The sequence below is a fragment of the Callospermophilus lateralis genome, chromosome 7, assembly GCF_048772815.1.
Source record: "Callospermophilus lateralis isolate mCalLat2 chromosome 7, mCalLat2.hap1, whole genome shotgun sequence".
In the NCBI taxonomy this organism is placed as follows: domain Eukaryota; kingdom Metazoa; phylum Chordata; class Mammalia; order Rodentia; family Sciuridae; genus Callospermophilus; species Callospermophilus lateralis.
This window is the reverse complement of record NC_135311.1, coordinates 122,296,168-122,307,801: the sequence shown is the minus strand read 5'-3', so window position 1 is coordinate 122,307,801 and position 11,634 is coordinate 122,296,168. Positions and strand designations below refer to the sequence as shown.

Below are 11,634 nucleotides of genomic sequence, written 5' to 3'. Positions count from 1 at the left end.
GATTGACAGACAGCTTGGTGAGCCTCCTACACTACCAGCAGGAGGAAATTCCCAGGCTGAGGGTAAGAGGAAGAGGCTGGGGTGCCAAGGACCGCCTCAGCAGCCCCTACCAAGGAGTGGCACAGGGAGGAGAGTCCCAGGCAGATGGCCCATCGGTACTACTAAACCCCAGGGCTCACAAATACCAGAGGCCAGAGAGGAAGAGTGAAGAAAGAAAGAACATCTGGAAAGAATGGATCAGACCACAGATTTTAAGAGGACAAACTTGGGCCCAAGAAGCAAATGTTATAAGTTATCGAGAGGAGGAAATTGGGCTTCTATGTAGAAGATCTTAATTGTGGAAGCGATGGGCAGATTAAACGCAAACAACTTTGAATCAAATTGGGCTCAAGGGCCATCAGCTTGACACTCAGGCCCTACTCCAATTTTTCCCCACCCTAACACCCCTCACAAAACAAGCAGAAAGAAGGAAAAGGCTGTCCTGGGGCATTCTATGGGGGTGGGTTCAGGCAGGCAGGGAGGGGGTTAAAATTAAGCACAAACCCAGATTCCAAAGTTCTGTATTTTTCAAAATAAAGATCACACATTGTTTAGAGACAATCTACACAAGAGTTACAAAAAATAGTTGCCCAGGCATAAGCATACACAGGTTTGTTAATTATACACATATGGTTACAAGTGTGCTTGCAAAAAAGTTCATTGGAAATATACACAAGGCTCTGGAAATGTACACCGTGTAGTGTTACAATTCTATATTCAAACAAGGAAAATTGACAGTATGTTACATTCACTTACAAGTAGACAAAATGCAAAATACAGTTCATCTTCTGTACAAAAAGGAAGGGCAATTCACACTTTACAAGGTGAAGGGGCCGAGTGTGGGGAAAGCTGGGACAGGGCTGAACTTCTGCACGTCCTTTTGACTTTCACAAAATAAGCAAAACATTACTTTTTAGGGTAAAAAAAAAAAAAATACTAGTGTGAACTGAATCATTTTGAATAACATTTAGAAAGGATCTCGCTACTGTCTGACTAGCTGACAAATAAAACCAAGCTATTTTTTTTCTTTTTAAACATTAACTAGGCTGTATAAAGAACATTTATTCCTTCAAAAGAAAAAAAATTTACTTCTGGTTGAAATTACAATTTACAATATACAACACTATATGCTACGACCATAAAAGGTGAGAATATACACTGAATGCACAGGGCTGGCTAATTCTCTTTTCTTACCAAAAAACGTGTTTATGTTGATTCAAACTTCTCCACATTTACATTACAGGTATACAAATGTACAATTGTACAATCAAAAGTATGTTCGACTACTAGGGTACATTATAGATACAGATTAGACATCAAAACAAGAAAATACTACAAATTTGTATATATGCAAAGTCTACACCAAGTATACACTATATATTTATAGAAGCAAGACCAAAAGCAGAGTTGGATTTTTTTTCTCATGCTAAATAATCAGATTTTGCCTTTCAATGTTAACAGAAAAAAATCCAGTAGGCAGTAAACAGTCGCCCCGCCGGCCGAAGGCCGCTCTGGTGTTCACACCTCCTCCCTGCAGCTCAGACTACACCTTCTTCTCAGCAAAAATCTCCAAAAAAAGAGCAATTTTTAGAAGTCTCATAAACTTAATGTCAAAAACTGAGCTTCAGCAACTCTGAAAGATTTGTTCATTTTATATATATATACATATGTATATGTATATTTTTATAAACAGTGTTAAATGCCAGTTTGGGTTCATTTAACTAAAATTCAAACTTCCCAGTTTTTTTTTTTGTTGTTTTGTTTTTATTTTTTACTAAAATGAGGAGGTGGGGAAGAGCTATTTGCAAAACTTGCCAGCGAGGCAAATGAGTTAAAAACCTTTTTTTTCTTTTTTTTTGAACTTTTTTTTTGTTAAACCAACCACCCTGAAAGTTTCCACACGTGAAATATAGATACAACATTGAACAAAATATGTGGCCTCCCATGTACATTGGTTACTTATGTACAAGTATCCTATACACCAGTAAAACAGCAGGGCAATTAGTCACTTAAAAAAAATAATTAGTACATGTTATGTGTAATAAAATTAAATTTACAAAGGCTTTTCCACTTGTGGATTTGATTCCTTTTTGGAGGAGGGAGCAATCCCGGAGCAACCGATTGCCTATTTCAGATTCCACACTAGGACATTTCTGGTTGCTGGTTGGATCTGCCAGGGGGCCAGTGAGGTCAGCGGGAATGGGGAGAGGGGTGCACTGCTCAGATGATACCATTAGGGGGGCCACAGATGGGCCCCAAGTCCACACCATTCTTCATATAGTATTTCTCCAGCTTGGCCAGGATGTGCTTGCCATAGGTGTACTTGCGAAGAGTTGCAATATGGGGCCGGATCTGGGGAGGAAGGACAGCATGTGTTATAACAGGCAGGCCTGAGAAGAGACTGGCTGGCTCCAAAGAGCTCCCATCCAATACCACAGTCCGCACACATGTGCATTTCTGACAGCAACACCCACTGGCCTAGCCAAATCCCCTGAGATCTTGAGATCTCAATGAACTTTTTTTGCAAGCACCATATGTGTATAATTAACAAACCTGTGTATGCTTATGCCTGGGCAACTATTTTTTGTAATAGTAGGGCACTGGCACAAGGTGGGAGTGCTAGAGAAGTTGGCAGCCATGGGCCACTCCCAGAAGCACACGGAGACAGCACATCTGGAATGACCATCTCAGAGTGCACAGAACTTCCCGACAAACACACAGGCAAGACCCCTTGGCCCCAGGCTCAGCACCCAGGTCACCTGAGCAGTGGGAGTTTTCAGATGTGGGCACCATTAATCCTGAACTCACCACCTGACCGTGTCTCTCTCTAAGTTCACAGGAAGTTAATACTGATAAAATTTAAATGGTAAAGATTATAAGCTAGGGTGGCTACCCCATTTTAATGGTGGGGAGAAAAAAAATAGAAGGTACAAGGTGCATCCATGTGTTGGATGGATCAAGATCAAATGACTGGGGGGCTGGGGATGTGGCTCAAACGGTAGCGCGCTCGCCTGGCATGCGTGCGGCCCAGGTTCGGTCCTCAGCACCACATACAAACAAAGATGTGTCCGTCGAAAAACTAAAAAATAAATATTAAAACTCTCTCTCTCTCTTAAAAAAAAAAAAAAAAAAAGATCAAATGACTGGTAAGGGCACAGGTATTTGAGCCCAAACTCCCAGGATCCCCCCAAAAGTCCATTTGTTCCCCACTGTGCTCTCCCAGCACCCTGAGGCACTGGGCTCACCCTTGCCCCCTATGACCCAGGTGCCTGCTCAACTCCAGAAGCTTTCCCCTGCTCTTCTCCCTGAGCTCATCCAGCTCCCCAAGTTCTGAGTATCTCTGATAAGCAGAGGGCTGCTTCTCCATTAGGGGGGCCACAGATGGGCCCCATTATTCTACACACTTCAGCAGTGTTTACTACCTTTTGCTCAAGCCTCCATCTTTCCACACAAACATAAAGAACCATGGTTTATCAACACGTTTCCATATCCAAACTCACCCTAATGCACATAAACACAGGCCCAAAGTGCCAGAGATGATGGGTGTTTTAGAATGAGAGCTGAGGGTGATGACCCGGCCTGTTCATTTGTGTTCTCAAATGAACCAAGGGTCAAGTAGATCTAGAACCACCGATGAAACTCACATAGGACCCCAGACACAGATCACATAGTTCACTTCCGCCTAAGTGCTAGGTGGAAAGCAACTGGTTCCAACCTTGAGGTATGTGGAAGCAAAAACCTGCCTACCTCCCTAAACTTTCTTTAAAAAAGAATGCAAGGGCTGGGGTTCAGTGGTAGATCACTTGGCTAGCATGTGTGAGGCACTGGGTCTGATCCTCAGCACCACATAAAAATAAAGGTATTGTGTCCATATTTACAGGGAGGGGGAGATGAGGAGGAAGAGGAGGGGGAGGAGGAGTAGTAAAGGAGGAAGAATGGAATAATGCTACATTTTGTCACTAGAACTTAAGGTTAAGGATCCCCTTGATTTGGGTAGCTCTCCTCCTGAAAACTAAATGAGATTCAACTCATTTACCTTTATGGCTGGCTGGTGAGTCACGTCTCTTATTAAAAATCTTTAACTCTGCCTTCCAGTAAAATAACAACAAGAAGGCACATACATGTATGCAATCCTGGTGTGCGCCGGTCTCTTATTTGGCTTAATAAGAGGTCAAAGATAACCAACCCACTCTCCTCCCAATGTTCCCCTTTGCTGACAAGGGCATCACCTAGTGATAAAAGAGGGGTAGAAGACCTAAGGACCTTCCTTCCTTGACTTTGACTCCCCCAACCAATCATCTGCAAAACCCTGCTGATTCCAACTCCCCAATTCTGTCTAATTCTCTTCCATTCCAAAGCTGTCACCAGTTATTGGCTTAACTATTTTAACAATCTCCTGTCTAATCTTACCACTCCTCCAAGTTACAACGCCTGCTCAGCAGCCAGGACACTTATCTGAAACGGACACACATTGCTATCACCACAGTCCTGCTGGACTTTCTAGAATTCTTAAAGTACAGTCATCTCTCTTGCCCCAAGACTTGACCCACCATGTTTCCTTTTCCTGGAAAGGTTTTTTAAATGTTACACATATAGGGGGCCTTGTCTGTACCCATAAATTACAAGAGGCATACTGACATATTCTTATATGCTCCCACCCACAATCCTTATTTCCCTGACACTACCACACTAATCTGCACATAATTTGGTGTAGCCATACAATGCTTGTGCAGAGGATGGCCTGCCATAGAGCACACACTTAGTATATGCTAAAGGAATGAATGGATGGGCTTAAACTCCTTGACATTTCTAACACTCCTGTGCCTCCACACACCTCTCCGTGAAACTCTCCTGTCTGAAGGACCATGGACGCCCCCAGACTTCAACTGTCATTGTCAGCACCAGTGCGGTGGGTGGGTTTGCACAGGAGGTGGAGGGTGTCTGTCTGGCTCAGAATTGAGTCCGTAACAAAGATTTTCATTACCGAACTCTGTTCTCAGTGAGGGCAAGTGGGTCATCATTGCCGGACAGCAGCAACCCCTGCATTGAGAAGGGCTAAGGGTTCAGATCAGAGCACCCCAAGGCTCAGGGCACTGCCTGGCACAAACACAGCTGAGCATGCCCTTCCTGCCTGAGGGCTCAGTTTGCCTCCTGGGCGCTGTGATCTGGGTGGTGCTGGGTGGATCTGCTCTGACTATTCCTGAAGCTGTGGACCTCCTCTTCAGGGGACTTCTCTGTTGGTTCCCCACTTTTCAAAGTTTTGTCTCCACTCCCCTAACTCCTCTCAGTCTTGTCTTCCAGCCTTCCCTGGGAGACACAGTGGAGGGAGAAGGGACCCTCTCACACGTGTTCCTCTGTTTTCCATTGCTCTTCCCCACCAGACCCCACAGCCTGAGGGCAGAGAGGTCTTAGCTGTCTCTGAGCCACCCAGATCAATGTGCCAGGCGTGCAGTGTACTGGGCAGGCAGCTATTCAGTGAGTGCTGGTGGAATGGGTGAACGGGGAGGGAGGAGAACAGAAAATAAGGCAGGCAGGTTGACTTGTCTAAATTAATAATAAACTGATCTCTTAGGGGTTATGAAGAAAAATATCTCATTAAAATAAAATGAGCTTACAGGGCTGGGATTGTGGCTCAGCGGTAGAGCGCTTGCCTAGCATGTGCAAGGCCCTAGGTTCGGATCCTCAGCACCACATAAAAATAAAGATTAAAAAAAAAAAGAGAGAGCGCTTACGATGTTTACACAGTGAGTTATTAACAAGAGAGGCAAACATGTGGACAATGGCAATTTCGCAGTAAAAAGGGGGAGGGGGGGTGCAGGAGCAGTGATGTACTCCTGTAATCACAGAAACTCAGGAGGCTGAGGCAAGAGGATTGCAAGTTTGAGGCCAGCCTGGGCAGTTCAGCAAGACTCTGTCTCAAAACTAAAACACAAAAAGGGCAGGGATGTAGCTTGGTGGTAGAGAGCCCCGGGCATCAGCCCATAGTACCAGGGGCAGACAGAGGGAGAGAAAAAAAGAAATGCAGCACAGGGCACCATCTAGTGGCAGACTCCCCAGAAACACACAAATGTCTTGCACACATTCTCTCTCTTGAGTTTCTGGCCAGCCTACCTTATGCATGACAATCTTCCGCTGGCCCGGCTCTGCCACATCAATCATTTTCTGGACCACATAGTTGGCATACTGGTCCTTCATCATGGTATATAAGGCACTGTGGGGACCATCATTCATGGTGCAGACCTCATCGATGAGCACAGCACGCTCTGTACGTGAGGCGTGGGTGACGCACTTCTCCACAACATTGCTGTAATGAGACGAATCCATTGTCAGCTGTCAGAAGTGGATCCCCTCTTAGGTTGTGCTTCTAGCCTCTCCCCTCACTCAGGATTAGCAGCAAGAGAGATCTCGAATTCGTGGAGAATTAATGTATCCACTGTCTGGCTCTGTAAGACTCTATCTCTGCCACCTGATGTGTCCAACAGTGAATCATGTCTGAGACTAGGTCTTTCAGGGGTGGGGACCTAAACTTCCATGAGGTGAGGGTAACAAGCCTGGATGAATAAAGAAACAAGTTTATGGGACTGGTTATTGGCTGATTATTATTCAACATTTATCAATATCTATCAATTCTTTCCTCACTTGATGTCTATCATCTGCTATTGGCACAGAGCATGATACTTGGCAGAAACTCTAGTCTTGCTGAAGGAACCCACAAGGCAGGGCCATGGCACTTTTGGTCAACTATCACATGCTGTCTCTCAAGAGTATAAGAAGACCCAAAGTTTGTCAATACATCTAAACATTTCACAAATACGTCATATTGAGAAAGGAAAGGAGGGGTGCAGTTCCATTAGAGCAGTATTCCCGTAACCCACAGGGCTACCGATGCTGACTGAATTATATGCTGCCGCGCTGATGGCCGTTTACCATCCCACAGTGACTGTGCACTGTGGCTTGGTGCTGTGAGACGACACCATGCAGTGTCATGAGCGATGCCCATGCCATGTGCTTGCACTGCTGGACTCGAACCCGACGCCTGGCAGGGAGAACTGGAGGTTTATGTGTGCACGATGGTGGTGGTGGTGGGATGCGCTGAAGGCTTCACAAAGTGTTCACAAAGCAGAAAAGAGCTGCTCCAGGTCACAAAACCCTCAAGCAGAAACGAGCATAAAGCTAGTGCATAGCACTTTGCTAAGTATTCTGTGAGATGGCCACTTCACTGTAGGTTGGAAATTGCCAATGACTCAGGTGGCTACTTTCTAGGGCAGCCTAACTAACAGGTGAGGTCTCACTGAATCTCCTGCCTTATATACCAGAGCACACACACTTAGGTGCTGCATTTCTTTTTTCTAGTTTCCATGCTGCAATGTTGTAAGATTTGACAAATTAAAAGGGAACATTGATAAACATCTAGGTTTTTGTATGAGTCCTATTACCTGCCTTGCAATTCACCATAAAAAACAGAAAAGAAAATATTCTAAAAATAGAAAGAATATGTTATGTGGGAAACAGGAAATACAGAATCAACTCAGAAGACTGACCACAAGGAAGAGCCATCAATTTTTCTCCAATCTCTGCTACTTACAAGTTAATAATAACACCTTTGCCAAACTGGGAAAAACAATCTCACTGCATTCTTAAGCCTGCACACTTTGAAGCTGGAGAAGAGATTCTGAAACACTAAGGCCTGCGCAGACATGGCCAACTGCCTCTCTCAGCCAGAAAGAAGCCTGCCTCACGAACATTTCACAATTCCAAAACATTAAGTTAATAAAATGCCCAGTGAAGTAAAGTATAATACTTTAGAAACACAGTCCCCAGATTTTACTGTGGCTAGTTTCTCAGGGAGTTATATAAGGGACCTCTTATGGTCCATGCTTTGTAGAACTATTTGAGTTTTTAACCTGTATGTACTAATAAAAAAATACATAAACATCAAAAACGAGAGAATGACCACTTATTCTTTATCTTAGCTGAAATACTACTTAACCCTCTCTTCTAGAAAACAAGCTTTATAACTGAAAGCACATACCTTGCAAATTTGTGCTGACTCAACACAAGTACATTGCCTCGAATTTCTGCTACAATTTTGCTTTTATCCTCAGGACGACCATGTTCTAATACATGCTGGATTACATAATTTCCATACTGATCCTATTTGAGAAGCAACAATAGAAAGAAAATTTAATTTAAAAACCAGTTCTGTGGGTTCCCTAATTTCTTGGGATTAAATAAGGGGTGCTACACCACTGAGTCATATCCCCAGCCTTTTTAAATATTTTATTTAGAGATTTGTTATTGTGAGGCTGGCTTTGAACTCATGATCTTTCTGCCTCAGCTTCCAAGCAACTGGGATTACAGGCATGAGCCACCACTGCAGGCAGGTTTCCTAAGTCTTTAGCACCTATCTTTCTTGTAGTGTCAGGAAGGCTCTAATGAACACAAGATTTTTTTTTAATGGACAGGTAATTTTTCCCTGTCATTACAAAACAGGAACACATTATTAGACAATGGAATATTTCTCTCCACATGTTTATGCCCAGAAGCTCTGGTTAGGTTCTTCATAAATTACTAGATAGAGATAAGTAGGCCTATATCATTTTAGAAGAGGAAGGGAGGGAGTAAAGAGTCATTATTCTTAAACAGAAATGTACAAATTCCTTTACCTTTCTAGGCTGGAGGAAAAACTGGAAAGATTCATGTCCAACAAAATAGGTAGGTCTAATTACTTAATAATTGGAAGAAGCAGAAATAGAAAGTAGAAAGCCAAAAAAGAAGAAATCACCTAATCCACTTAGTTCATTGGATAATAATGAGATTGAGACTCTGAGGGACTAAATAGTCTGTCTGAGATAAACAGTCCACCCTAGCTCTCAAAGCTATACCTCCCAGCTATAGGCTTGGCCAGTGCTCATTGCCCAGGTTCAAGACACTAACCACCCTGCTATGAAAACATGCCCAAAAGATTCAAAGAGCATGAATTAAAATACATTAAGCCGGGCACAGTGGTGCACACCCTGAAATCCCAATGGCTCCAGAGGCCGAAGGAGAAGGATTGCAAGTTCAAAGGCAACCTCAGCAATTTAGAAAGGGCTGACTCAAAATAAAATATAAAGAAAGCTGGGGAATGTGACTCAGTGGGTAAGCACCCTGGGTTCAATCACCAGTCCAAAAAACAAAAACACACATCAACCTTTTCTGGAACAGATACTTATGCTAACAACACACACAAGAATGGGGCCTACCGAAGCCCACCAGCACTTGCTCATTTTATCTACTGGCAACTCCAGTACCTGTACAAGTTGCTCTGTGTGCTGGTGAAGTTCCTCTAGAATAGGGAGGGTCTGGTCAGGGAGACAATGCTCCAGGATTCTCTGAATCACTCGGCAGCCATAAGGGTGTGTGGACAAAGCAAATACCTAGATAAAAAGATACAAAGAAGAAATTCAAAATGGCGCTTGTCACTTTCAATGCTTCAGTAACATTTATATCATTGATATTTACAGATTTAACTAAATGGCCTTTAAATTCTCTCTACAAATATAACATTAGAAGCATGTGTCTGTTATATGTAAATAAACCCATTTCTTAATTATTTTATGAATTCATATGTATGCACATTCAGAGCTGAAAAGAACTTTTCCAAGGAACCTGGAAGGAACACAGAATTAGTCAAGGTCAGGGAAAACAGCTGAGAATCAGGAATGTCAATCAACAACCAATCCAAAAGACAGGATTAAAAACAGAAAAAGGAAGGCTGAGGGCTGCAGCTCAATGAGAGAATAATTGTCTAGTGTGCGCACAGCACTGGGTTCAATTCAGAGCATTGCCCCCCAAAATAATAATTATTATTATTAAAAGAAAGAGGAAGAAAAAAGAAAGGGGGGAACCAACCAACCACCCCCCGCCCCCCCCCAAAAAAGGGCTAGGATCAAGTCCTGAATGCTTTCACATAAACACACCAACTACATACAATCATCTGAGTTTAACTGGTGTGTTTTGCTGGGTTTGAAGAATTAGGAAAGCACAGGTGCTATAGATCCAGAACACCCAATCTTGTTTTGTTTTTGGTAGTGCCGTGGATTGAACCCAGGGCCTTGTGCCTGTTAGGCAAGCACTCTACCAACTGAGCTATATCCCCAGGCATCCTAGAACACCCAATCTTGATTCGGCCCTTTTTAGCTAAATGACATGCAGCCTACATCAGTAATCAAGAAGAATAATGAGAGTAGTAAGAGCAGTAACAACTATCTCTTACTGAATACTTACTTACAAAGAGTCAGTTGCTGCACATATATGCAGCTTTATTATGCTTACAATTATTACTTAAACAATATACTATTCAGTTCTGCTTGAGATTCGTTTTTGTCGTTTTGGTTTGGGGTTTTTGGCACTTGAGATTGAATCCAGGGGTGTTTTACCACTGAGCTACGTTGCCAGCCCCTTTGTTTGTTTGTGTATTTAATTATTTTTAAAAATTATTTTAATTTCGAGAGAAGGTCTTGCTAAGTGGCTGACCTTGAACTGGCATCCTCAAGCTTCACCCTCCTGAGCTGCTGGGATTAGAGGGGTATACCACCGTACCTGAATTGAGTTCATCTTTCTAAAATGCCACATATTTATAGTCTGGATCAACATTTCAAAATAATGTTTCCAATATTCACTTCCAAGACTGGATATTTCTGCAGTGTACTTTGTGTAGGTGACTATGACATTTTAAAGTCAAAATGCCTAGCATATAGACATCTGCATTGTTTAGCCTTTTCCTACTAGGGGTATACTACTGTTTTAAAAAGGTATTGGGGGAATACCATGTACAGGTGTTTCACCAGAGAGAAACCTAGGCCAAGAGTACCAGATTATAAGAAATACAAATGTTAGAATTTGAATACTATATTGTGTCCTAAAATGGTGCAAATATAAATTTTTACCAGAACTCGGTTGGACCCCACATTCCTACTAGCACAAAGAAAATGACAGGTGGGAAAAATCATTTAGGTATTTTCCTCATTACTGATGGAATTGACCAACTACTTTTCTTTTTTCCATGTTTTGTTTTGTTTGGTACCAAGGATTGAACTCAGGGGCATTCAACCACTGAGCCACTTATGTATACTGGCAATTTGTGTTTCTTATGTGAAATATGTTCAGAGACCAATTTGTCCTTACTTTGTATTATTTTCTAGTTACCAATTCTTTGACAGATTGTTATCCTGAAAACATCCTCTTCCTGAGCTGGGATGCTGCTTAATGGTAGAGTGCTTGCCTGGCATGGGCCAGGCCTTCCCTGAGTTCAAGAAAAGGAAAAGGAGGGAAACAAAAAGGAAAAAGCCTCTCACTTGGTAGCTTAATTCCTTTACATTTTATTCTGTAGTTTGATAAATGTAATACCTTAATTTTAAAGTTAAAAAATCTACCCCCCTCTTTTTTCATTAACTTAATAACTCCCAATAACCCCCTGGGTACTGCTTGCAGACTCCCTAACCATCATGGCGGTTCTCGATAGAACTCAACTCATACTTCAATACAGGCTGAACAGTACACCTCAATCTACACCTAGATTACCACTAGTTATGATAATCAACTTGGTTTTTC

At 42.6% G+C, this 11,634-nt stretch overlaps 1 protein-coding gene and 1 non-coding gene across 24 annotated transcripts in view; both read right to left on the bottom strand.

Annotated features, from left to right (window-relative positions):
* Nucleotides 1-544: 544 nt before the first annotated feature.
* Pum1 (pumilio RNA binding family member 1) overlaps nucleotides 545-11,634 on the bottom strand; it is a 124,482-nt gene continuing 113,392 nt past the window's right edge. For all 23 annotated transcript variants that reach the window (XM_076860875.2, XM_076860877.2, XM_076860883.2 and 20 more), the window contains 4 exons: nucleotides 9,333-9,458; nucleotides 8,072-8,193; nucleotides 6,151-6,343; nucleotides 545-2,391 (listed from right to left, as the gene is read on the bottom strand). In XM_076860875.2, coding sequence (XP_076716990.1) covers nucleotides 2,260-2,391; nucleotides 6,151-6,343; nucleotides 8,072-8,193; nucleotides 9,333-9,458 — 573 coding nt within the window. In that variant the 3' untranslated portion in view covers nucleotides 545-2,259. The remainder of the gene's footprint in view (nucleotides 2,392-6,150; nucleotides 6,344-8,071; nucleotides 8,194-9,332; nucleotides 9,459-11,634) is intronic.
* LOC143405332 (small nucleolar RNA SNORD103/SNORD85) lies at nucleotides 4,984-5,067 on the bottom strand. Its single transcript, XR_013092042.2, has one exon. It is a non-coding gene; the product is annotated as a small nucleolar RNA SNORD103/SNORD85 (small nucleolar RNA).